The sequence below is a fragment of the Pleurodeles waltl genome, chromosome 1_1 (genome assembly GCF_031143425.1).
Source record: "Pleurodeles waltl isolate 20211129_DDA chromosome 1_1, aPleWal1.hap1.20221129, whole genome shotgun sequence".
Taxonomy (NCBI): Eukaryota; Metazoa; Chordata; class Amphibia; order Caudata; family Salamandridae; genus Pleurodeles; species Pleurodeles waltl.
This window is the reverse complement of record NC_090436.1, coordinates 162,545,921-162,573,370: the sequence shown is the minus strand read 5'-3', so window position 1 is coordinate 162,573,370 and position 27,450 is coordinate 162,545,921. Positions and strand designations below refer to the sequence as shown.

The following is a 27,450-nucleotide window of genomic DNA, read 5'->3' as shown; positions in this document are numbered from 1 at the left end:
TAGATGATTTTGATGTGTCCACATAGTGTTTTGGGGCATTTCCTTTTGCGGGCGCTAGGCCTACCCACACAAATGAGGTGCCATTTTTATCGGGAAACTTGAGGGAAAACTGGATGGAAGGAAATTTGTGACTCCTCCCAGATGCCAGACCTTTCTGTCACCAAAATGTGAGAAAATTTTTATTATTTTTTTTGCCAGATTTTGAGGTTTGCAAAGGATTCTGGGTAACAGAACCTGGTAAGAGCCCCATAAGTCACCCTATCCTGGATTGTCCTAGGTGTCTAGTTTTCAAAAATGCACAGGTTTGATAGTTTCCCCTAGATGGCTGAACTATAGGCCAAAATCTACAGCTAGGCACTTTGCAAAAAACCCGTCCGATTTGAATGTAAAAATGTGATGTGTCCATGTTGCGTTTCCTGTCGCGAGCATTAGGCCTACCCATGCAAGTGAGGTACCATTTGTATTGGGAGACTTGGGGGAGCACAGAATAGCAAAACAAGTGTTCTTGCCCCCTGTCATTCTCTACATTGTTGCCTTCCAAATGTAAAAAAGACGTCTATTTGAGAAATGCCCTGTAATTCACATGCAAGTATGGGCACCCCAGAATTCAGAGATGTGCAAAAATAACCACTGCTTCTCAACACCTTATTTTGTGCCCGTTTTGGAAACACAAAGGTTTTCTTGATACCTATTTTTCACTCTTTATATTTCAGCAAATGAATTGCTGTATACCCGGCATAGAATAAAAACCCATTTCAAGGTGCAGCTCATTTATTGGCTCTGGGTACCTAGGGATCTTGATGAACCTACAAGCCCTATATATCCGCGCAACCAGAAGAGCCCAGCAGACCTAACGGTATATTGCTTTAAAAAATCTGACATTGCAGGAAAAAGTTAGAGTAAAACGTTGAGAAAAATAGCTGTTTTTTCACCTCAATTTCAATATTTTATTATTTCAGCTGTTATTTCCTGTAGGAGAACCTTGTAGGATCTACACAAATTACTGCTTGCTGAATTCAGAATGTTTTCTACTTGCCAGAAATGTTAACCTGTCTGGGATCCAGCATTGGTTTCACACCCATTTCTGTCACTAACTGGAAGGAGGCTGAAAGCACAAAAAATAGTAAAAATGGGGTATGTCCCAGTAAAATACCAAAATTGTGTTGAAAAATTGGGGTTTCTGATTCAAGTCTGCCTGTTCCTGAAAGCTGGGAAGCTGGTGATTTTAGCACCGGAAACCCTTTGTTGATGCCATTTTCAGGGACAAAAAAACAAGCCTTCTTCTGCAGCCCTTTTTCCCCATTTGTTTGGAAAGAAACGACATTTTCGCTGTATTTTGGCTAATTTCTTGGTCTCCTTCAGGGGAACCTCTAGAATCCCTAGAATGTTGGAAAAAAAGACGCAAATTTGGCGTGGGTAGCTTATGTGGACAAAAAGTTATGAGGGACTAAGTGCGAACTGCCCCAAATAGCCCCAAAAAAGGCTTGGCACCTGAAGGAAAAGGCCTGGCAGCGAAGGGGTTAAACAAATGCACATATCTCTCGTTCGCTCTATCTCTCTCTCTCTCTATATATATATATATATATATATATATATATATATATATTGAGATTGAGAGAGATTGAGATTGATTATAAATGTTTACCAACACAGGCATATGCGGTCCATTGCTGTTTGGATGTGGTGGTTGTAATGGAAAGAGCCAACTCTTCAGTAGTCTTCTGAAAATAAGATAGGTATCCATGGATCTTATGTTTGGGGTAATGAATTCCGTTGTTTGACTGCTTGAACAGAGAAGGATGTTCCACCTGTTTTCTTTTTCTTGTATGATGGTGTTTTAAGGCCGGGTGCCAATCGTGAGTGGAGGTTTCTTTGTTGTATGTATTTGGTGATTTTGTTTCCTATTGAAAAGCGGTCCTGTTATGTGTATTGCTTTGTGGGTGATACAAAGCAGCTTGAAGGTTGATCTTCTGGCTGCCGGTGACCAATGTAGTGCCATCAAGGCAGGGGAGATCTGGGCTTGTGGCTTTACATGTAGTAGTAGTCTGGCAGCCGAGTTCTTAATGCGTTGTAGATTTTTGATAGTAGATCGAGGTGATCCATGTTAGGTCATTGGCGTAATCCAGTTTAGATAGTACAAGAGCTATAGTAGTTTGGACCTTGTGTGGAAATCTGAGGTGATGAAGCTTGATCTTGCTAATTTGTCCACTTGGAAATTCATTGTTAACAGGAGTCCATGATAATCCCGAAGTTTCTAACTTTGTTAGATAATTGAGGAGGTGGTCCCAGAACATCAGGTCAGGTTCAGAGTGGGTCATGATGTTTCCAGTCGCACATGTGAGTTTTTCCATTTTGGAAGCATTCAGTTTGAGATGGCTCCAAGTCATCTGCTGATCAACAGCTCTGAGGCAACTGAAGATGTGTGAGTTTCCAGTGTCTTAGGGGCAACTGCATAGTTGTAGCTTGTGAGTTGAAATTCATTGATCAATTCCGATAATGACATCATGTAGATGTAGATGTTGAAAAGCGTAGGTGAGATGATTGAGCTTTGAGGGGCCCCTGCTTTTGTGAAGTAGGATTTGGATGTGGAAGGGGAGAATGGATGACATTAGTTCTGCTTTGAAGGTAGGATGTGATCCAGTCGAGAGCAATCCCTTCTATGCCAGCTTTGTGGAGTATTTGAATTAGGGTGTCATGGTTAATGGTGTCAATGGCAGCTAAGAGGTCCAAGAGAAGTAGTGCAGCAACTCCATTGCGGTCAATTGTGTTTTTCATGCAACACTGGGGCACTATCATCTCCCAACCATGATTCTGTTATGAATAGTAAGTTAGGTTGTATGTCAGTGAGCAGGTCATAGATATGGTGCTTGTTTTTTTAAATTGATGGAGCATTTATGAGTGGGCAGTTTAGAACTTGTGTTTTGTGGTAGTGTCAATTTGTTTTGGGGTATGGTGAACAGTATATTTTGAGCCAGTAGCAGGTGTTAGTAGTGTTGATAGTAACTATATGAGGGTCACAATAGTGCTGTTTTTTGGGTCTGTGTGTGTTGATGTTGTACTTGGTAACTGAGAGTGACATGGTGAGTTATTTTTGGCTGTGGACGTTATTTCACTCAGGCTGCAGTGGCAGGCCTGTGTAAGAATTGTCAGAGCTCTCTATGGGTGGCAAAAGAAATGCTGCAGCCCATAGGGATCTCCTGGAACCCCAATACCCTGGGTACTTCAGTACCATATACTAGGGAATTATAAGGGTGTTCCAGTATGCCAATGTAAATTGGTTAAATTGGTCACTAGCCTGTTAGTGACAATTTGGAAAGAAATGAGAGAGCATAACCACTGAGGTTCTGATTAGCAGAGCCTCAGTGAGACAGTTAGTCATAACACAGGTAACACATACAGGGCACACTTATGAGCACTGGGGCCCTGGCTGGCAGGGTCCCAGTGACACATACAACTAAAACAACATATATACAGTGAAATATGGGGGTAACATGCCAGGCAAGATGGTACTTTCCTACACCCAGGCAACCAATCACAACAACAAATGCAAAAGCCAGTGTAAAATCAAATAAGGGACAAGTTGCCTTAAGCCCAAGCCCCTGTGGAAGAGAGTTGCTCCTCTATTCAGGATCTCCTTGGATACAGCCAGGCACAATCCACACTTCCAAACTAGCAGATTCTACATTTCAGGTAAGGGACAAATTTGAAACCACTGAAATACTTATTGGGCCACACTTAAATATATGGCCTTTTCAAGGCAAAAACAAGTGGGGCACACACTTTCCGAACAAAGTTTAAATCACAGAGCAGATTAAGCAGTCTCCTAAACACAGTCTGATTAGCAACTGAAGTGTATGTAGCTTTTGGTGGGAGGAAAAAAATATCCATAACCTGAATCTTTGTAACGCAAACATCTGGAAGGGGCAAACAGGGTTACACTTGATGGGGTTCCATATTATGAAGATTATTTGATGATATATAGCAAATATGCTCTTTTAGTTTTTCCAATACTTGTCATTTGTAGCTCAAAGTTAAGCCTTTAAATAAAATGTGGCCTCCCGTGGCACTCCACTTCTGCTTGTTTTTATTAATTCTGTGTTTTTTGTTCTTTAGTTCAAAGTAAATGTTGTCTATATTCTTTCTTTCAGTTGTTTTGGGAGAAGAGACTGCAAGGGTTGAATGCATCCGATGTGACTGAACAGATTTTAAAAACTATGGAATTACCAAAAGGTCTTCAAGGTAGATCTCTTAGCATCATCAGTTATCCTTAGACTGTGTACAGTTTACTTTACTATTTTAAGTGTACAAATAGATAAATAGATGAAAATAAGTTAGTAATAGATTTGTGATGGTGAAGCATATTTTTAAATGTTACATGTAATTATATACAGCACATGTGAAGAATACAATAGGTGCAAGTGCATACAGGTAATTGGTGTGCATATTTAGTTAGTATTCAGAGCAGACACAATGACATGGGAAGGTGTTGCTTCACTTGGAGCAGTGGTCGACATCCAGAGCTTCATGTGTAGATGCCACGAGAAGTCAATCCAAATGTCTGTGCTCCTGAAATCATTACTTGTGACTTCTCATGATTTGGGTGTCTCTTTCAACTCAGTATAACTGATCCATTAATGTTTTCTTTATTTGTCTCCTGTCGTATTGAAATTCATCATATTCCTTAATGTAAAGCTTTTAATTATCCATAGTAATTGATATATAACACTGAACATAAAAGAATATAGGATATATGTTCTCCGTTAGCATCTGTACATTGTTCTAACACCCCCCTCATAATGAACCTGTGAAACATGCCAAATTACTGTCTAAGCACGCTAGAAACTGATGAACACTGCTGGGGGCAAACATTCCGTGTTTTATGAACTGCCAATCAAAGGAATATTTTATTAGACCAAATTACTTCACATAGGAATTCTGGAAAATGAAACACACAACATAATTATAATGTTAAATATTTATTCTTGAAAGCCCACCAGACTTTTCTTAATTACCATTCTCACAAGTCAGTTTTATCTGCCGATTAAGTTAACATGAACATTAGATCGCATGCTTACCTATTCATGAAAAGACATCCTGACCACAGATCACAAGAGTCTGGTGCGTTTTCTTGATAATTTAAGTGTTTCAGCTTTTCAGTCTGTCCTGCAGAGATGCATTATGCTCTGTCCACAATAGTGTAGTTTTCTACAGGCCTTTAACGTAGCTACATTGCATTAAGGTGAAGCAAGGTGCTATTCATACATGAGAGTGATCTAAATATGAAGGCAGGTATAACAATTGGATGACATGGTGCAAGGGTAACTTAAATCAAGGTTTTTATTTATTGTTGATTTCTCAATCAGGATGTACAGTACGGGTCCACTTACTGGTGGTAGAATCGCAAGGTAGATAGTCTGTAGATTAGGCAAACTTTCAGAAACCTTGAATTAGGACTTTCTCAGCCCTACACTGCCTCCCCCGGAGTACTGCTAATGGCTGTTCTTGAAAACATTCGGAACCTCTGTATCAAATGGATGATGCTGTTAGATTCATAATGTTGAATCTATGTATGTGAGTAGTGGTTATCAATTAGTGTCTCCCTTTGAGGTTTGAAAATGCATCATAAGCCTCTTGAACATTTAGATATTAAAAAGTTGTCTTTACTGAGGCTGGTGATTTTATTTGGCAGGGAAGTACATATACTTTCACACTGTTAAGGCCGCTAGATATTGAATAGTTGAAGTGCATATAAAGTGGTTCCGGTTTTATTTATTTTTTAACTTCCTTGTGCTCTGGAATGTTGGTCATTAGTCGTACCAGTTTGTTAGAATTCTATTTTGTGTATTGGTTTTATTGCAAATAGTTCATAAGTTTAATTATCCCAGAAGACACAAGTAACTAATGTGTTTTTAAATTTGTTTGTAGGGGTGGGCCCCGGTAACAATGAGGAGACTCTACTATCTGCTATTGCCAGTGCTTTACATACCAGTTCTGCACCCATCACAGGGCAACTTTCTGCTGCAGTGGAAAAGAACCCAGCTGTGTGGCTTAATACAACTCAACCACTTTGCAAAGCATTTCTCGTCACAGACGAGGATATTAGGTGAGGAAAAAAAAAAAAGCAACATTTTTGTTTTAGTTCAAAAACATGATTTAAAATCTCATGTATAACATAGAGAACATACGGTAAGCAAATGTGAATTAACATCTTTTAAAGCCATAATCTGACCGAGAAGTCTAGTTGCAGATTCCTTACCCTACAATTTCCCCAGGCGGCAGACTCGCCCCCAGCAGTCCGCTTTTCGCCCCTTTCGTGGCCACGGAAGGGGCTCTCTGTTGCGTTTCCCACCCAGCCACCCATGCTGTTCAGCTACTGCATGGCCGGGGATGCAGAATCCCACGTGGGCGTGGGACAGGGAACCAGATATCTGCCTAGTCGACTGCTGCCCCCGCTGCAGCCTCCAAACCCTTCTAGTCTGCCCCCTCACTCCAGTACCGTTGGCGGCAGGATTCGCCTTCACTTGCCCCACTGAGAATCCATCACTACGGACAGGTGGGTTTTGCAGATTGTTGAAAAGGGCTATTCCCTCCTTTTCAAATCCGCCCCACCTGCCGTGCCTCCATCACTCAGCCAACTCCCGGATGATAATTTGACACTTCTCTGTCAGGAAATCGCGTCTCTCTCTTGCCCAAGGGAGCTACAAGGAAGGTCCCTGTCCAGAAGTAGGTCGTGGTTGTTATTCCCCATACTTTTTGGTGCCGAAAAAGGACAAGGGCTTGCGTCCAATCCTGGACCTTCAGGACCTCAACTACTTCCTCAAGAAGGAGAAATTAAAAATGCTCACCCTGGCTTGGGTTCTGTCTGCCTTAGACCCAGGAGACTGGATTGTAGCTTTGGACTTGCAGGATGCTTATTTCCACATCCCCATCCTGCCTGCCCACAGACGTTACCGAATATTTGTGGTAGGTCACGAGCACTAGCAGTTTACCCTGCTCCTCTGCGGCCTTACCAGCGCTCCTCAGGTGTTCACGAAAGTGATGGCGGTGGTTGCAGCTCATCTGTGCAGGTTAGGGGTCTGTCTTCCCCTACCTGGGCAACTGGCTGTTGAAGGCGGACTCGCCCCAGAAAGTAGTTTCCCACCTTCAGACTACGGTGAGCCTCCTGCACACGCCTGGGTTCACAATCAACTTGCTGAAGTCACACCTGACTCCCTCTGACGCTCCCTTTCATCGGAGCTGCTCTGGACACTGCAGTTTTGGGCTTATCCTCCCGCAAAGTGAGTCCAAGATATTCAGGCTATGAATCCGATCTTTCAGCCTCTGTCTTGGGTTTTGGTGAGACTGACTGAGGTTGCTGGGCCTCATGGCCTCCTACATCCTGCTAGTGACACCAGCCAGATGGAATATGTGGGCTCTGCAGTGGGACTTGAAGTTCAAGTGGGCGCAGCATCAGGGGAATCTCTCCGTCATGGTCCAGATCTCGGGGGGGACTGCAAAAGACCTGCTGTTGTGGCTTTCGAATCCGCATTAGGTCCATGGTAGATCCCTCTCCCTTCCCTAACCATATCTATCTATAGCGACAGATGCGTCACTCTTGGGTTGGGGTGGAGATCAGAGGCCTCTGGACTCCATATCAGTCTTCTGGAGCTCCAGGCGATCAGGCTTGTGTTCCCTCTCTCAAAGGGAAGGTAGTGCAGGTGTTCATGGACAATACTACCGCCATGTGGTACTGCAACAAACCGGGCGGAGTAGGGTCCTGGACCTTTTGTCGGGAGGCTCTGCGTCTCTGGACATGGCTGGAACATCAGGGTGGTTCTCTCAACACCAGAGCGGACAAACTCAGCTGTCAATGCATAGCTGATCACGAATGGTGTCTCCATCCAGAGGTGGCGCAAGGTCTCTTTCAGCAGTGGGGAGAGCCTTGGTTAGATCTGTTTGCCTGTCAGCTGTTTTGCGCGTTGGAGTTTCCAAGGCGGCACTTGCTTGTTGATGCTTTCCGTCACGAGTGGAACTCTGGCCTCCTTTACACCTTTCTGCCTATACCACTTCTGCCCAGAGTTCTCAAGAAGATCAGGAACAACCGGGCTCAAGTCATCTTGGTGGCTCCGGACTGGGCACGTAGAGAATGGTATCCAGAGCTATTGAGTATGGCCATCGATCTTCCAATCAGACTCTCCGGGTAGATCTTCTGTCGCAGCAGCAGGGGACGGTTCTCCACCCCAACCTGTCCAATCTCCGCCTTCATGCGTGGAGATTGAGCGGTTCCAGTTAATGACTTTTGATCATCCACCCGAGGTCTGTGATGTTATCTTGGCAGCCAGGCGTCCCTCCACCAAAATGGTATACGCCTTTCGTTGGCATACATTTGTGGCATGGTGCACCAGCAAATCTGTTGATCCACTCTCTGCCCCTCTATCTGAGGTTCTTTTGTTCATTCTTTCTTTGGCCCAACAAGGCTCTGCTTTGGGCACCCTTAAAGGGTATTTATCTGCCATTTCGGCCTTTCTTAGGTTACCTGATCAGCCCTCACTCTTTAAATCTACTGTTGTGAGTAGATTCCTAAAAGGTTTCACCCATTTATTTCCTCTCACTCCATTTTTCATGCCTCACTGGGACCTCAATCTTGTCCTTACCTATTTAATGTGTACTCTATTTGAGCCGATGCACAATTGTCCCTTACGGCTCTTCACCTTCAAGACGGTCTTTCTTGTTGCCATCACTTCTGCTCGCAGGGTGAGTGAACTTCAGGCCCTTTTGTCCAAACCTCCATTCTTGTCTGTGCATCCTGACAAAGTGGTGTTGCACACTAAGGCTTCCTTCCTTCCCAAGGTTGTTACGCCTTTTCATGCAGGCCAGTCCGTCACCCTGCCTACCTTTTACGCACCCCCACATCCTTCCCATGAGGAAGAGAGACTCCACCGTCTGGATCCAAAATGAGCGTTAGCGTTTTATCTTATTCGTACTAAAGATTTCAGGGTGGACGATCAAATCTTTGTCAGGTATGTGGATGCGAAGAAAGGGAAAGCAGTGCAAAAATGTACCATCTTTCTATGGGTACTTCTTTGCATCAAGATGTGCTACGCTTTGGCCAAGAAGCAACCCCCTGAGGGCTTGCGTGTTCATTCCACCAGAGCGACTGCTGCTCCCACTGGGTTAGCACGCAGAGTTCCTGTCCTGGCAGCTACCTGGGTGTCCCTGCACACGTTTGCTAAACACTACTGCCTGGACAGTCAGGTCTGTTGGGACCGCTACTTTGGTTGTTCGGTCATGCAGGACTTTCTAGTATGATCTTGGTTTGCAGCCTATCTCTGAGGATGTCATTGCTTGGGTATGTATTCTATGGTAAGGAATCTGCAACTAGAAGTCTATCAGATGTACAAGATACTTACCTACGGTAACGAAATATCTGGTAGAGACATATTCTAGTTGCAGATTCCTTACCGACCCACCCATCCTCCCCACTTGCGAACTGATTTCTAGGGACAGGGATTACCCCTTCAGGTCCTTAGCACTGGTGCACCAATCTCAGTGTTCTTAGCAGCTCTACGCTTTGGCATTGAAAGTCGTTAAAAGAAACTGACGTCACTGCGCTGAGGTGGTGTCTATGTACTACTCCCGATGTCATCACGGTGACTACAATGCCAAAGACTCCCGGGGAGTTGACCGACACCACCTACCGACACAAAAGGGTATTGCTTGAAGAAAAATCTCCAGATCCAGTCTGATGCCTGGGGGAAATTATAAGGTAAGGAATCTGCAACTAGAATATGTCTCTACCAGATATTTTGTTACTGAAGGTAAGTAACTTGTACTTCTTTCAAAATCCATTGTTTGGATAATGTTATGAATAAATACGAATAGTCAGCTGTAACATTTTGCAAATTTTCTTTTCTGGACACGAAAGGACGTTAACCAGTAGATATTTGACATCATCCATTCTGTCCAAATTAATTTTTTATAGCCTATATATATATACTAAGGTGAATTAAGGAAGTGCTTTTTAAAGAGTGTGACCTATAGTAACCATAATATGCTTGTCATAAAGTGGATTGTTAATTTGGGAAGGGGCTCTTACCAACTTAATAAACATACTCAGGTTTAGGTATCAACACAAGTCTCCGTAAAACTCTGCCCCACCCCTTTTGGCTGTGGCCCAAGCAACAGAAAATCCCCCTGTGAAATGTGTGGTTAAGTTTAAAAGTACTCAGCAATTTTAAAGTCAAGAAAACACACTAAAATGTATACTCCTATCAAGGAAAAATTGAGAAATTTTTAATGAACGGAAAGACACATAGACCATTAAAATAAGCTGTTGAGCCAGAGACAAAAACTGCCTAAAAAGTTAAGTGCCCTCTAAAAAATATCAGTTGCCATTTACGAAGACTTAAGGCTATTTCAGGCCCAGTGGATGAATACTCCAAAGGTGTCAACCTGGTCAAAGGTTTCACTTTTTGACGTTATATACATTTTGAAAGTCTGAATCCCCCAGGGTCCTTTGATGTCTGATACGTTATCGTCGCGCTCCAATGAAGTTGTTGATTTTGGCACCAACAGTTCAGAATGGGACAGAGCTGCATTTTGTGACTTGTAAGGTTGGAGCACTGCTGGGATAAGTTTTCTGCATAACATTGCTCCAAGTTTTTATGTTCAGACCTGGTCAGGTTTTTTGACTCAAAATTCTCTGGTCGGCCAAGCTGGAAACCAGAGCTGGGCAGGGTTCAGTTGGAAGGGATTCAGGCTCTCCCTAAACCATTCTTCAATTTAAATTATGCCCCGCCTCCTGTGACTAGGCCCAATAACTGGCTTTTTCCTGCAAGTACTGAAGCCAGACAGTCTAGGAGGATTTAGGGAATGCATGGGAGTGGATCCTGTAAGCAGTATAAGATTTCCATGTCAAAAGATGTAGGATGAAGGCTTTCCTTTGTTGTACCAACTGCTCCTGATCCCAGGGTGGCTAATCTTGTTGAGAGGCCGGTTGTCTATCTTAAATGCAATATTTTGCCCGCTCCCAAGATTTCAGAACCCTTCTCTCAGGGTGTGGATCTTGGTAGTCCACCCTAGATCTGTGGCTACCTGGGGGTTGGGGGGTGGGGGGGGTTGGCAGGTGGGAGTGAGGTTTATGGGATTAAGCGGGCTGCACTCCTATGGGAAAACTGGTTTGGTAACTAGTTCCCTTCTCTATCCCTGAAGCCAAACTATCTACTGGAATAAAAGAGCAGCTTTCAAAGGCGACTTTCCCTTTGAAGCTTGTCTTTTGGTCTCACACCCTTTTTACAGTCCAGCGTGCACAAGCGCTCTGGCCCCTGTTGTAATCTGTGGTCTTTTAACCACGCCCATCAGTTTGGTTGGTTTGTGGGCTTGCCTTTTAAAAGTCGCTTGATTTCATTGGTGAAAGGCATGCATACATTATGCTTTTTCCAGTGTTTAGCCCTCCTCTACAGCACCGGTAAACTACTGAAAACATACAAGGCTCCGTGTTTTCCAAATGGCTCCTGCACTATTTATTTTTATTTGCTGTGCAGCGTCATCTCGCTGGGCAGTAGCCGAGCGCTTTGTATGACATTGACCCTGTTACAGGGATAATTGCACCTTTCTGATAAGCTTCACTGCAAGCAAATTTTTGTTTACTTTTCTGTGTCTCCTTCACGCTCATGGCGACCGTTGGCTCGCATATGTGAAACTCTTTTACTTTTCATTATCAGTTTATTTGGGAAGAAAAGTTCAGAGTTTACAACGGTAATAGCTCTAGCTCGATCAAAGACGAGACCCATTGCATTGCAAATGCTTGTTGGTCTTCCTGTCAGTGAGATGTAACACCTCTCCCAAGGGCATGCCCTTTGTGTTCCTTCCTGAGAGTCTTTCACACCTTCCCCCCGCAGGGTGGAAGGCTATCTCATGGCCAGCAACTTTAAATTGGCACTGGAAAACATGGACAACAAAGTGGGAGTTTTCTAAAGCTACCATCTCCGCCCACCTCAGATCCCTACGCTGGCTGCTCATCAACAAAAGGATCATTTTCAAAATCCTAATCCACACTCACAAAGCCGTCCATGGCACCGGACCGGCCTACCTCAACAAACGAATCAACTTCCACAAACCAACTCGACAGCTCCGTTCCGCCGCCCTCGCAACAGTCCCCCGCATCCAACGCACCACCTCTGGCGGCAGATCCTTCTCCCACTTTGCCGCCAAAACCTGGAACTCCCTCCCCACCAACCTACGCAAGACCCAGAACCTCCTAACTTTCAGAAAGCACCTAAAAACATGGCTTTTCGACCATGTAGAGTGTGTGGTGGAAAGGAAGTTGTTTTTGTTTTGATCCTATGTGAAAAGTGTTTCCATGTTGTGTGTGATAACTGCAAGGTGCAGTTATTGTGTTATGGAATGCAGCATGTAGCAGTGTGTTGGATGATGAAGTGTAAGAGACGGATGCACAGTTTTATGGTTTTCAGTACTCTGTTAGCTTTGAACGGCTCTACATGTACCTTTATGGTATTGTATTTGATGTAGTCATCTTAACTGGTTACTGCACTTTTTGGCAATGAGCAAAGTGACATGAGATGCACTGAAGATTCAGACTGTGAATGCCTTACCCTGTGAATTCGCTATTCCATCAGAATACTGCTTGACTCACATATGCATGGATGATGATGAATTACCAACACTAAGGATTAATTTCAACAAGTGCCATGGTACTTTGTGATCCCTGCTTGAACACCTGTTTGAATAGGGACCTCAATTATAAGTGCTACGATGTATATCTGATCAGGTAATTCATAGGTACAATGAAGTTTGCAGCCTTCATTAATTTCAGCAGGTCAAACCAAAAGGAATTTAACCGGAGCAGAAAGCCCAGAATTTACTGAGACATGCAGATTGTGGTGCAAAAATCACCAAAATCTGCCTGCTTTTCACCATTATAGGGAAAGTACTTGTAATGCATGCTGTTTACCACTTAAAATCCGACACCCTGCAGTTTAGAGTTTTATCTGGTGAATTAAACAGTTCCTATCTTGCTAGAACACTCTTAAGCAGGCACATAGCATTGCTAAGAAACAATACAGAGGCTGAGGCCCTCATCACGAGTTTGGTGGTCCGAGGACTGCCGTGGTGGCGGTCGCACCGCCGCAGGCCCGGAGGAGCAGACTGCCATATAATGACCAAGTCACCACCGGTGCAGGCGGCCGACGGTAGGCATCTCCAGGCTGGCAGGGAGCATGTTACCGCCGACCAGATCACGAGATTGCGCACCGCCAGGATATTCGTCACAGTTACCCCACCACGAAAAGCCTGACAGAAACAAACAACATAAAAGGGGGCACCCACCTTCAGAAACACAGGGACGTCTGCAGCCGCCATGGTTCCTGAACTGGAAGTCTTCCCAATGCTCCTGCTGGCCATACACCCCCAGAACCAGCGACGACAACACCAACTGTAAGTAAACCCGCCTAGCACACTCTAGAGGGAAGGCCATTAGTACACACCCACACACAACACACACACCCGGCACGGCCGCCACACACACACACACACACACACACACACACACACACACACACACACTCACACACACACACACACCTGTACCAACAACACATACACACACACACACACACACACCTGTACCAACAACACATACACACACTCATACACAACAAATTGTGCATTTGCAACACATACATGTGGAAGGAAAGCCAGGACAAGTATGTAACCCTCAACACCAAGGGGTCCCTGATGCAGATATATTCAAGTGCAATCTCTATAAATATGGCAACTCTGAACAACAGAGACCTACTGGCCAGTCTAACTGGGACATGTGCCCCAGGCACACAGGGCAATGTGATTCCTGACTGCAAAGTGGCCTCCACATGGCAGGGGCATCAATGGGGCATGCAGGCACCTCAGGTGTGATGGGGGGGCGAGGTGGGTTCTTGGGTTTGGAGGGGGGGTCCTTTGTTTTGGGTTGGGGGGGCGTTTAGGTTTGGACTTTGATTTGTGGGGAGTGGGCTTGGATTTAGCTTTGGGAGGGGTGACCTTGGGCTTTGTGGGGATAGAAGTCAGTGGGAGGGAGCAGGGAAAACTCATGCAGGAAACGTTTTTTAGGGGCACAAGGGTGGACATGGGAGAAACGTTTGGGAATGGAGGGAGAGGGAGTGGTTGTGAGGTGTGTATGGTGAGGTGCCTTGGGTGCAGGTGCAAGCGTGGATGTTGTGTGTGCTGTGTGACTTGTGAGTGTGGGCATTTAGGTGTAGTGGGAGGAGATGCAGAGAGATGGCAGGGTGGATGTGTGAATGTATGTTTTTGTGGTGTCTGCAGGTAGGGTGGATGTGCTGCATGTGGGGGTTTTGACAGTTGTGCTGAGTACATATGTGGTGTTTGGGGTGCATGTATGGGGGTCTGCTACTGTGGTGACAGTGGGAATAAGGGCAAATGTAGCAGGATCTGGAAGTGATGATGTGACTGCAGGAATGAGTGGTGTGGTGTCTGTGAGGGGGGTGGTGGCGGGGGAGTCCGCATAGGGAGTGGATGTTGTTGTGTCTGCATGTGTCTGTTGTGTGTGTAAATGGCACAGGTGTCTTTTGTGGTGCTTGCGTTTGTCCTTTCGATCCGTGTCTGTTAATGTGGATGCATCTTGCTAAGAAGGTGTGCTTTGGATGAGTGAAGGGAGTGGGGTGTGGGAAAAGGAACAGGTAGTTGGAGGGGGAACTGAAGAAGAAGGGACACTGGCTGCCATCAGTGTGGTGGCCAGAACCTGAAATGATCTCTGCAGGGCATCCAGGGTACAGTAAATGCCTTCCAGGTCGGCATTGCACTGCTGCATCTGTGATGCCAGTCCCTGGATGGTATTCACAATGGTTGACTGCCCCACAGAGATGGACCTCCGGAGGTCAAAAGCCTCCTCATTGAGGGCAGCAGGGATGACTAGGGCTGGGGCAGTGGTGCCTGCAGCGAAGGAGATGCCCAACATCCTGGGCGAGTGCGCACAGGCCACTGGGTGGGGAGCTATAGGGATGGTGTGCGGGAAAGGGGGGTGGCAGACAAGGATGGTGCTGGGATGGTCCCCGATGGGTCCGCCATCGCCAGGGAGCGTCCATCGGAGGAGGAATCCAAAGATGTAGTTGTCAATCCTGTCTTCCCCCGTGGCACTCCTCTTGCCCTCCGTCCCACTGGTCCCCTCGGCTCCATTGGTATCAGCCTCCTGGGTTCCATGGGCTGCAACATCCCCATTCGCTGGTGCCCCTTCTCCTTTTCCTGATAATGCTGATGCACACAGACAGAGGTGGAGAGGGAAGGAGGGTGGCAGAGAAAGACATGGTGTAATGAGTCAATACCAACCCTACATACACACAGTAACAGCATTATCATCTGCTTCTCTGCCACAGCAGGGCATGCCCTCACCTATACATGCTACAACAGTAGGACACCATCGGGAAACTACAGAAATGCTTAAGTAAACTGCTAATGGTGGTACAGTAGCACTCATGTACCTGATGGGGGTCATTCCAGTCACACGTGGTTGGTGCCTGGCAGATCGTCATGGTTATGTATGGAGACATTTCCTGTACTTCTTACTCAACAGAAACCTGCATAGGTAGGTAGCATGCCCACTAATCCAGTGACAAATTGCACAGTGACATATGGGCCTACTGTGCCTATTACACATACAGTACATGGCAACTGAATGAGTACTCACTAATTACCTCTGTCACAGTGGTATGCTGATACTGATAGCAGTGCCCTGACACCTCACTTGTAGTGATGCTGGTGGCAGGAGCTGGTCTCCTACACCTTGTTGCGGGTGACAACACAAATGGCAAGTTTGAATGAAATTTCATAAGTCACTGTCTGCATGGTATGAGCACACATCTTTGACCAATCCTGCCAGGTTGGCTCACACTAATATTGGGCATGCAACTGCCAATGACCTACTCTAGCTTTACACTAGTGGTTAAACCCAAACCCATACAGGCGTAACATTCTAGAGGTGTGAATGTGTACTTACTCCCTTGTGGCTGCTGTGCCGCCCTCAAGCGCCTATCCACCTCGGGGTAGGCCACCACCAAAATGCAGGCCATTAGGTGGGGTCAGGATCCAAAGGGCACCCCTCCCTCGTTGGGAGGACGTCCCCAGCTGGACCTCTGCCGTCTTCCGGGCCCAGCGTTTCAGGTCCTTCCACCACTTTCTGCAGTGGGTGCTCCGCCAGGCATGGACCCCCAGGGCTCGCACTTGCTTGGCGATGGCTCGCCAAATCCCCTTCTTCTCGTGGGTGCCGACCTGCATGGGAGACATAGACAGAAGGACAAAGTCCTGTAGAGTGGCATTACAGGGTCAGCAATGAGCGTCACACATCAATCACATTTCATGACCACACTGGCGTGTCATCACTCCACCAACGCTTCTACTTCTCAACCATATCTATACATCGACTCCGTCTGCCTCATCCCAACGCCTTTCATCCTCACACACATCACATTCACAGAGGATAGTGACATGAGACTCACCTGCTCTGGTGCCCCACATAACTGTCCGTACAGGGGTAGGGCACGGTCCACAAGCTTGTCCAGCTCCTTCTGGGTGAAGGCTGGGGCCCTATCTCCTGCAGGACGTGGCATATTGGCTTCCAGAGTCAGAACACAGCAGCACTGGTAGTGTAGCTCTTGCTTGCACGAATGTCAGGATTCAAGTGAGCTGTGTAACAGTAAATGGCGGTCACTCCTGCCACGTACATGAGTCACCGCCAGCAGTGATCACTGTTGGCCCCTGTCCCCCATAGGCAACCATGGTATCCAAAGAGGAATCGCACAGCGGTTTAGACCGCATACCACCATGACGTCTAACGCCAATGGAATGAGGTCACTTCCACCTGTCGTGTACATGCAGGACAGGCAGCTGCCATGTTATATGCAATAAGTGTATGGAAGATGAATTTTAGGTGTATCATGGATGATATAGAGTGACTACTGCATAGATTGACAATGTCCACACATTGCATACATCAACTTTTGACTTCTCCTCTCTCTTATTCCCAGATATGGTGCAATGGTGATGAGGAGACGTGCCCCTCTGTACCGGCCTCTAGTCGACCTAGCTACACTGGAAGAGAGGCACATCATACAGATGTATCGCCTGAACCATCAGACCTCACGGAGCTGTGTACCCAGTTGGAGCATAATCTGTTGCCTGGCATATGTCATCCCTTTGCAATCCTTCCCTAAGTACAGATGTTGTCAGTTCTCCACTTCCTTTGCCCTGGCTCGTTTCAGATGACAGTGGGCTCGTCAGCAGGGATGTCACAGCTATGTGTTGACTGATGTACTGTGTGCCTTGCTCAAACATCTGCCCTGGTACATCAGGTTCCCTCAACGTGCGGATTTGGCCACTGTTAAGGCTGGCTTCTGTGATTTGGCACATGTCCCTCATATGATAGGGGCCATAGATGGCATCCACATTGCCTTAGTTCCATCCAGGATAAATAAGCAAGTGTACAGGAACCGGGAAAAAGTTGTATTCCATAAATATACAGGTGGTGTGTCTCACTGACCAATATATCTTGCAGGTTATGCCAAGTTCCCTGATTCGGTTCATGACTCATACATTCTGCGGAACAGCAACCTCCCACTTATGATGGCACAACTATAGAGAGACCGGGCTTGGCTCATCAGTATGTGTCCAATAGTATGTGTGCCCTTGTATTCTCACCTCACTTCACAATGTGCCCTGTGTCCCCACCGGTATTGAGATGTGTCCTCCCTTTGTGCACACAGGCGACTCTGGGTACCCTAACCCTCCCTGGCTGCTGACACCTGTGAGATATCCGACAACAGATGATGAAAACCGTTTCATTGAGGCCCACGGCAGGACGAGGCGTGTCATCGAGAGGACCTTTGGCCTACTGAAGGTCAGATTCCACTGCCTACACATCTCTTGAGGTGCCTTACTCTACAAGCCACTTAAAGTCTGCCAGATCGTTGTTGCCTGCTGCATACTACACAATCTGGCCCTGAGGTGTCTCATCCCATTGCTTAATGTAGAGGAGGTAGCAGCTGGACCAGTGGCTGATGAAGGGGACATAGTGACTGGTGAAGAGGAAGATAAGGATGCCAGTGACTCTAGAGCACAGTTAATTCAACAATACTTCCCATGAATAACAGGTATCTGTCAAGTGTGTATATGACCTGTACTCCTGTCTGCCTTGTGAGATAGATCCTCTGTATTCTGTCATCAGTGGAGGTGCTGTGTACAGCTCTCCCTCTGCGTGGGTTATGGGAGGGAGCATTTTGCCCATCAGAGTTGTTACTGTTCAAATGTCAGTGCCATTTTCGCTCTGCTTTTGTGTAGCATCACTAATGCAATTTTTTTTCCATGTGGTATCTCCCCTGTACTGCTTTGTCAACTGCAATTGTAGTGCCCAAGATGTAGTCATCAGTATTGCTATTAATCCTCACAGTACACAATGGGAGAACGAGTGACCCAACTGTTACTGACTGTGGAACATGGCTTTAGTTGAGTTTTGTCAGCTGTGATGGGAAATACCATTGGGTATGAAGGTCTTGGAAATGTAGATCTGACATGGGCATATGGTTAGTGATTCCACCTGCCAAATCACACTAGGGATTATAACATTGTCCAGCATGTGTGATTAGTGGCCTACACTGACTCCTGTCATGATAGTTGTCCCTGTCTTAGTCTGTTTGCAGGGCATTTGTGTGGTGCAGCTCAGGTACTTGTCCTGGCTGGTGGCTCCCTTGACACATGCATCCAGAATATGTCTGCTCTACCATCAACCTTGCTGCATATTGCTCACCCTTCTGTCTATCTCGCAGACATTTGCAAGACAGTTGTTTGACTGTAATGACATGTTATACACCAGAAGATCTTGCTTGTTATAGTAAAGACACATAGGCGGTAGCTGTGCTCAAAGGTATTTAATGTTATTCACAAGTGCAATGGGTGATGAGTGGACTCATGGTGGGTATAATCATCAGAGTAGTTGTCTCAGCTATAGGTAGTCCAGGTCCAGTATCCAAGGGGCCATGGGAAAATGGAGACATGACAGTCAACAGGGTGTCCGTGGCAGACAAGGGAGAATGTTCAGGAGAGAGTCACTTCCTGCCATGGTCTTGGTCTTGGCATCAGAACCTGCAGGATGTCTGGATGGACGTCATCGGTTGCGTATGGGTTCCTCAGCTTCAAGGGGAGGAATGCTGGTGGTCTGCAGGGCCTACATTCCACTAGTTGCTGCAGAAGTGGAGGGCTCTATTGGAATGTGGCTAGTGGAAGGGGCCTTCTGGTGGGTGGAGGACACACGCAGGATGGTGGTCAGTTCCTTCAGTACCCTTGCAATGGAGGCCATGGTGGCCTTTGAGGGTCTGCCACTGCTGCTTGGCCTCCTGGTGGTATTCCCTCTGCAGCTTCTGGTTCTCTTGGACGGTAGCGAGGATCTTGTCCTCTGTGTCCTGGGACTGGTGGTATGCTCCCAGAACTTGGGTGATGGCCCCCTGGCCAGTCGTTTGTTGCGGGTGCCCCATCCTTGGGCCCACAGGTGCCCTCCCACTGCCCTGGCCCCTGGGCCTGTGCCCCTGACACAGTGTGCCCACTCCCAGTTGCACCAGGACCTTCATTGTCTTGGGTGTGTGGGCTTGACTGTGGTCCCTGTACTGTGGAGCACATTGCTGATTGACCTGTCCTTGGGACACAGATTTGGGGTTGAAGGGTTGGCTGTGCTGTGGTAGCCACATGAGTGGGGGACTTTGATGTGTCCAGGGTGGAGCTTGTAGTGGTGGACTGACCAGTTGTCCCAGAGGGGCCAAGCAAGTCACAAATTCCAGACATCCAGTGGGCCCTTCACCCTGATGAGGGCTCTCTGTCTCTGGAAGTGGCTGCCGGGTGGCTGTGGCAGCGGGAGCTGTGGATGATAATGGAGGGTGTTACATTGTGGAGATGTAATTGTTCCTATCATCATCTGATGCATGGAGTAGCTTGACTTGCTTCCCAGTGATTGCAATGACAGCTGCAGCACTGCAGACATAGCTTGCATGTGACATATTGTGGCATTGTATCCATTTTCCATTGTGGATTGTGGATAGCATTGCTGTCAGTGCCATTGGTTGGTACGCCTTCCAAGCATCCAGTTGGTGTGGCATGTGCTATGGTTTTCTGTGTAGGTGTTCCACTGTGAAGTGGGACTGCGATTTTGTATATATATTTTTTTTTATGTGTCGGGCGTGCTGAAGCAGATATGCTAATTAGAAAATTACTAATGATGTTTATGTGCTTGAGTAATGAAAAGTTTGTAGAGAAATTAATCTTAGAGAAAATAATGTGCACGTTTTGAAAATGTGCCCTCTGGGCACGACAGCCATATATACGAGATTGTACTAATATAACTGAAACTGTATGAAATGATGAAAAATATACAAGAATAATGTAGTAATAAGTCATATTGAAATGTATAACCTATGTTTTACCTTAACTTATAGTGATAACTTAGCTGAAATCATGGCCTAGTCTTCCTTGGCCTCGCACACAGAGAGCAGAAATAATAACAGCGTTTGCAAGCAGCTGACATGACCGTGAACTGCCCGATGTTAAAGTTGCTTAGCTAGAATTTTCTGCAATGTACGGGCGGACAGGAGATGATGAAGACAATTTGATACAATTATGTGTAGAGTAGGCTAAATGTACTTTCCCAGGACTTGAACAATGAAGGCACTGACTGAAGATGAACATGCAACAATTTCGATACCTGAAGAGCCGGATGATGAGGACATCGTATAGTGGACCAATTCGCATCTTGTGAAAGGACTAATCTGAAAATTGGTAGATTTGGTAAAAAAATACTATAGATTAAGGTCATATGTGCTGACTGACTGACCAATTAGAAATTAGGTGGATGGACTGGGAGACCCTCATAAAAAGTCATGACAGGGGGCTAAAACGAGAGATGCAAGGGGAGAATTTAAGGCGTCAGGAGACGCTGTCCGAGGTTCTGTCATTGGGCTCCTAATCTGTGAGCCTGATGCGTGGCTGACTAATTGACGACCTGAAGACGAAGACTGACTTTGTTGCTGATCCATTCTGTGGCTAGGTAGCTATGAAAATGTGACTGACTAATTGTGCCTTTTCTCCTACGCTGATTATCCCCTTCTGTACCCAGGACGTAATGGTTACAGCTTGAGGCACAGTGCTTGTGTACCCAGGACATAACCATTAGGTCCTGGGCACAGAGCCCAGAGGGAGAGCTAGCGCTCCCTTCATGGGCTTCCACCCCCCCCCCCCAACCCCCCCAAGGCAGGGATGGAAGGGGAAGACCTTCCCCTTCCACCACGGACCCCCCAACCCCCCCTGTGACATGATCGCTCGCTGATTGTCACAGAAGGCCTCCTCCATTGCATTTCTCTTCCGATCACGTGGAGGAGGCCCGGAGAGGCTTCAAAGGGAAGGAAATGTATTTCCTTCCCTTTGAGGTCTCTCTGAGCATTTCAAAAGCCGGATTACAAAGCAATCCGGCTTTTGAAATGCCCACTAGACACCAGGGATTTTTTTTAGAAAAGGAAATTGGCACAAGGGAGTGACCCCTAGGGCAAGGGTCGCTCCCGCGGGGGGGGGGCATTTTTTTAAAGGCCTTTTCTGTCCCCCCTGGGGGCAGGACAGAAACCTCTAGGCACCAGGGCTAAAAAAAATATTTTTTCTATTCTGTTTTGTTTTTGATTTTAGAGGTGGGGAGCGACCCCTTAGGCAAGGGCCGCTCCCATAGGGGGCAAATTATATTTAGGCCATTTCTGCCCCCCTTGGGGGCAGATTGGCTTATTTTTATGAGGCCAATCTGCCCCCAAGGGGAACAAAAACCACTAGACACCAGGGAGTTTTTTTTTTTTTCCATGAATTTCACGCAAGGGGAGCGACCCCTTAGGCAAGGGTCGTTCCCCTGGGGGGCACATTTATTTTAGGCCATTTCTGCCCCCTTGGGTGCAGATCAGCCTATTTTAATTAGGCCGATCTGCCCCCAAGGGGGCCAGAAACCACTAGGCAATGGGGATTTTTTTGTTGTTGTTTTACAGATGGGGAGCGACCCCTTAGGCAAGGGTCGCTCCCCTGGAGAGGCAAATTGTATTTAGGCCATTTCTGTCTGCTTTGGGGGCAGATTGGCTGATTTTAGGTCAATCTGCCCCCAAGGGGGGCAGAAACCACTATGCACCAGGGATCTTTTTTTTTTTGCGCTGTCACGCAAGGGGAGCGACCCCGTAGGCAAGGGTCGCTCCCGGGGGGGGGGGGGGGGTGGGGGGGGTTGTTGGGGGGCTTGGGGGGATGTCAAATTTATTTTAGGCCATTTCTGCCCCCCCTGGGGGCAGATCGGCCTATTGTATTATTGGAAAATGTGCTGGTTTGCTAGGTTTCCCCAGGTGCTGACTGAGCTAGAGGCCAACATTCACAGTTAGGCACCTTGCAAAAAACACCTCTGTTTTCTGTGAAAAAATGTGATGTGTCCACGTTGTGTTTTGAGCCATTTCCTTTTGTGGGCCTACCCACACAACTGAGGTACCATTTTTATCGGGAGACTTTGAGGAACACAGAATAGCAAAACAAGTGTTATTGCCTCTTGTCTTTCTCTACATTTTTTCCTTCCAAATGTAAAGCAGTGTATAAAAAACACGTCTATTTGAGAAATGCCCTGTAATTCACATGCTAGTATGGGCACCCCGGAATTCAGAGATGTGCAAATAACCACTGCTTCTCAACACCTTATCTTGTGGCCATTTTGGAAATACAAAGGTTTTCTTGATACCTATTTTTCACTTTTTATATTTCAGCAAATGAATTGCTGTATACCCGGTATAGAATAAAAACCCATTGTAAGGTGCAGCTCATTTATTGGCTCTGGGTACCTAGAGTTCTTGATAAACCTACAAGCCCTATATATCCCCGCAACCAGAAGAGTCCAGCTGACGTAACTGTATATTGCTCTAAAAAATCTGACATCGCAGGAAAAAGTTACAGAGTAAAACGTGAAGAAAAATGGCTGTTTTTTTCACCTCAATTTCAATATTCTTTTTATTTCAGCTGTGTTATTTACTGTAGGAAACACTTGTAGGATCTACACAAATGACCCCTTGCTGAATTCAGAATTATGTCTACTTTTCAGAAATGTTTAGCTTTCTGGGATCCAGCATTGGTTTCTCACCCATTTTGGTCATTAACACTGGAAGGAGGCTGAAAGCACATAAAATAGTAAAAATGGGGTATGTCCCAGTAAAATGTCAGAGTTGTATTGAAAAATTGGGTTTTCCAATTCAAGTCTGCCTGTTCCTGAAAGCTCGGAAGATGGTGATGTTGCCACTGCAAACCCTTTGTTGGTACCATTTTCAGGGAAAAAAACACAAGCAGCCTTTGCAGCCCTTTTTTCCCATTTTTTTGAAAAAAACAAAATTTTCACTGTATTTTGGCTAATTTCTTGGTCTCCTTCAGGGGAACCCACAAAGTCTGGGTACCTCTAGAATCCCTAGGATGTTGGAAAAAAAGGACGCAAATTTGGCGTGGTTAGCTTATATGAACAAAAAGTTATGAGGGCCTAAGCGCGAACTGCCCCAAATAGCCAAAAAAAGGCTTGGCAAAGGAGGGGGGAAAAAAGCCTGGCAGCGAAGGGGTTATAGAATTCTCACTTAGATCTTTTCCAAATTAAAGTTTTTCTCTAAATTGTTTTTGCATGAAGCCCCACATGCTGATGCTAATCTTGGCTAGGCAGGCTGTTAGGGGTGATGTTGACAGTGACAAATGACTGACGAGCTAGCTCAGCTACTAATCCTGGTATTCTTTTGGCGTATGTAGGTGCATTTACGCATATGCTTTCTTCAAGTTATGTGGTGATGTTTTTTCATTGACAAATTAATAATTGAACTGATTGAATAAAGATTGATCCAACAGATGATTTAGTACTGCAATTAATAGGGAAATAAAAATTGTTTAACTCTTCACAAAGTTGTGGTTATTCGTGAACAATTGTTTTTAGATGTTTCTAGTTGGAAGTTAATAGTTGTTTATGCTGAATTGTTGCTCTCCGATAGTCACTACTTTACTAGGATACTCCATACGATCCAAAAGGTTTATTGACCTATACGCATCCCCTTGTAAATTTACTTACTAAGGACCAGGCGCGATTGCAGGAGTGATGTATTGTGGGTGTTGTGGTGCTTGGTATTGTGATTGGGATCCATGCCTGCGGGGGGAGGGGGGGAGTCTGTGTGGGGATAGTGGCAGTGGGGTGGGGTGGCATGCAGGGGAGGGGCATGGTATGAAGGGGGCCATGCAGAAGTGTGAGATGGGGTGGATTAGGGAGTGATGTGTGTTGGGGACGCATTCTGTTCAGGAGTAGTTGGTTCCTGGGGAGTGTTGTTGGCTTAGCAGAGTCCAGTCCTCTGATTCCAGTCAGGCCCTCAGGGTGCATGCGGTCTAAGACCGTCTCCTCCCACTATGTGAACTCAGGGCGAGAAGGAGGGGCCCACTGCAAGTCTTGTTGATGGCAATCTGATACCTGGATGCCTTGGAACGCACCTTCCCCCGTAGGTCGTCCCACCTCTTCCTGATGTCCTCCCGTTTGCGTGGATGGGTGCCCACTGAGTTGAACCTGTCAATGATCCTTCGCCATAACTCAATTTTCCAGGGTATTGAGGTTTGTTAGACCTGAGCTCCGAACAGTTGTGGCTCTACCCTACAATTTCATCTACTGTGACCCTCAACTCATCACGTGGGGGCTTCTGATGTGACATGGTGGTTTTGTTGTGGGCGGGGGGGGGGGGGTGTGGTGTGTGTAGGGTGCAGGGTAGGATAGTTGGTGGGGTGGGGGTGTTTGGTTGTGTGTGCTCGCGGTATCTGGTGTATGTGTGCAGTGGCGATGTGTGTATTGTGTTGCTGGTGCAGTTTTGTGTTGTGTGATGGTTGGGAAGTGTGTTGGTGCCTATAGTATTGACATGCAGTGTCTTCCGTTGGTGTGCTCCTTGATGTCTTTGTTGGTAGTTGTGGTTGGAAAGGAGTGTGGGAGTGTGGGAGTGTGTGAGGGTGTGCTATATAGTGCAGTATGCAGGTGTGAGTTGTGTCAGGTGTGGGGTATTCAAACTGTCCAATGTGGTGTCGGGTTATGGTGGAGGTGATTTCGCACCACCAATGGTTTTCCGCCGCGCAATGACCGCCATGCTGATTTGTGGGTCGTAATATGGAGGGCAGGGTGTAGTTGGCATGGCAGTGCTGGTGGTGGGCCCGTCTCTTTCCCACCCTCAGTCGGCCTGGCGGTTTGGGATTTGTGGCTGTATTTGGGTGGTCTTCAGTTTGTGACTCGTAATACGGTGGTCACTGGCGGTCTTTGGCATCCACCAGCGCGGCGGCCTTGCTTAAAGAACCCCAAACTTGTGATGATGGCCTGAGTATTGAGTCTTTTACCATAACAAATAGGTTCCAGATAAATTTCAGATGCTTTCTTTTCCCCGGTGCCATGTACTAGGGACTTAAAAGTAACTTATGCCAACTGTGGGTGTGCCAATCAGATCTATACCTGGCATTGAGGTTTGGTTAACACCCCTCAATGCATCTGTGTCGAAAAACTAGCAGCATCAGTCCAAAACATTGGTGATGATCACTCAAGAAGAGGTATTTCCTTACTTCCACACCTTGCTTAATATTTTTTTAACAAAACATAGCCCAGGTTTGCAGCTCCTTACAGTACAACTACTCGTAGAGTATACTGGATACACTAGAACTAGCTTAAACTACATCTAAATGATAAAAGTTGTTGGAGATGTGTTAAGGCTTATTTGTGAAGTGTGCATAGTGAATGACACAAGGCTTATATTGGATGAGACAGATTATTGCCTGATTGAAGACAATTCTGAAAGGAAATCTTGTAGTGGCTCCTCTATTCTACTCTTAAATTACCACTTGCAAGCAAAACCTTGAGCAAATTGTGTGTTCTCTGAATAGAGTTTCTAACAATTGCCAAATCATTATTCTTCTAAACTGTCTTCCAAGATGCAGTGTAAAACTGATGAAGCCGATCTAACATATCACTCCCATTGCTGGCCCTATCCTTGGGCACCAACCAGTAGACAGGGCTCTCCTCACCTCCATGCCCACCTACAGTATGATACACTTAGGTATGTCTACTAACGCTTGTTAAGCCCACACAGACCTATTCTTTACAGATGCAGTGTAAATGACTGAAACTTTGCTATCCCATTAATTATGGTTGTAAAAAGGAAGTTTTCTTACATAACCCTGTATAATGGCTTATAAAGATGCATGTTCTTTACCACTATTGTAGATGTTTGTCCACTCAGAATTTTCACTTTCTCTTTTGTCCCGTTTGTGATAGGCAGATGTTACAATACCTTGTAGCTGTTGATGGGTGTGACAGAGATCTAAATGTTCATCCCCTAGCCCCCTTGCAGCATTAGGTGCATTTAATGTATCTTAATCCTGGGCGCAATGTGTTTATATTATACATATTAATGTTGGCTTATACAATTTAAAATGCATTTTTAAAATTTAATTATTTAAAAAAATATAACTAACACTTTTTTGATTACATTTTTCACGTTTTACTCTATATGGTGTTAGTGATATTTCCTACCTCTATTTTGTGACTGAGTTGCGGTATCCGTGTTTTGCCATGTATGGTGCTCCACTTACTCCAAGGTTTGGTTGAGATAGATTTGAGCCTGTTTTATGAGTAGTATATAATGTGTTAATTTAGGTATAACATTTCTGAATGGTTCTTGTCTTACTCTTTTGTGGTTGTGTTTTTGTTATTTTCATATGCTTCTTTAGATCTCCATTAACGCTACCCATTACCCATTTATTGGTAGATACTCTGTATTTTCCATCCTCTTTGTCCCTCCCACTTTAAATACTTAAACTTGTATCGCTGTGTGCAGAGATCTATGCACTCACACCATAGAGCTCTGTACATAAGAGACAGGGCAGGTATAGAGTGAGATCTCCACCCATATGGTTGTGAATAGCATCTGTGAATCTGTAACTTATTACTACTGGAGTTATTAAAATACTTACATGAATTGATCCTGTTGTATCTTGTTCAGGGCTATCCTGGAGCTCAAAATAAACTAGTTATTGCAAACACTGTAAATACCTCGGTTATGTTTTTACCAGAGTACATTCATTGATGGTATATTTTTATTGTGTATTTGACATTGGTCCTTTTGTGTTGTAAAAACTGTTCTTCAGTAAATAATAGCTTCTTTGGCAAAACATTCCCTTTATTTCAACTGCTATTATAATTGAGCAGTACTATAGCTAGTCTTAACCTTAGTAAAAACCTTCTGTAAACTAGACATTGACTGCTCAGCCACATCAACCTGCAAAGTTATGGATGCTTGGGAGTTCAACTTTTCATCGCTGACTGAATACCCATTGTTGTGGTTAGTAGGCAACACATGCACGTTT

General features: G+C 45.7%; 1 protein-coding gene across 2 annotated transcripts in view; it reads left to right on the top strand.

Annotated features, from left to right (window-relative positions):
• Positions 1–27,450, top strand: part of MBD2 (methyl-CpG binding domain protein 2) — a 257,055-nt gene that overhangs the window by 158,275 nt on the left and 71,330 nt on the right. For both annotated transcript variants that reach the window (XM_069219484.1, XM_069219475.1), the window contains exons 4-5: positions 4,149–4,239; positions 5,926–6,103. In XM_069219484.1, coding sequence (XP_069075585.1) covers positions 4,149–4,239; positions 5,926–6,103 — 269 coding nt within the window. The remainder of the gene's footprint in view (positions 1–4,148; positions 4,240–5,925; positions 6,104–27,450) is intronic.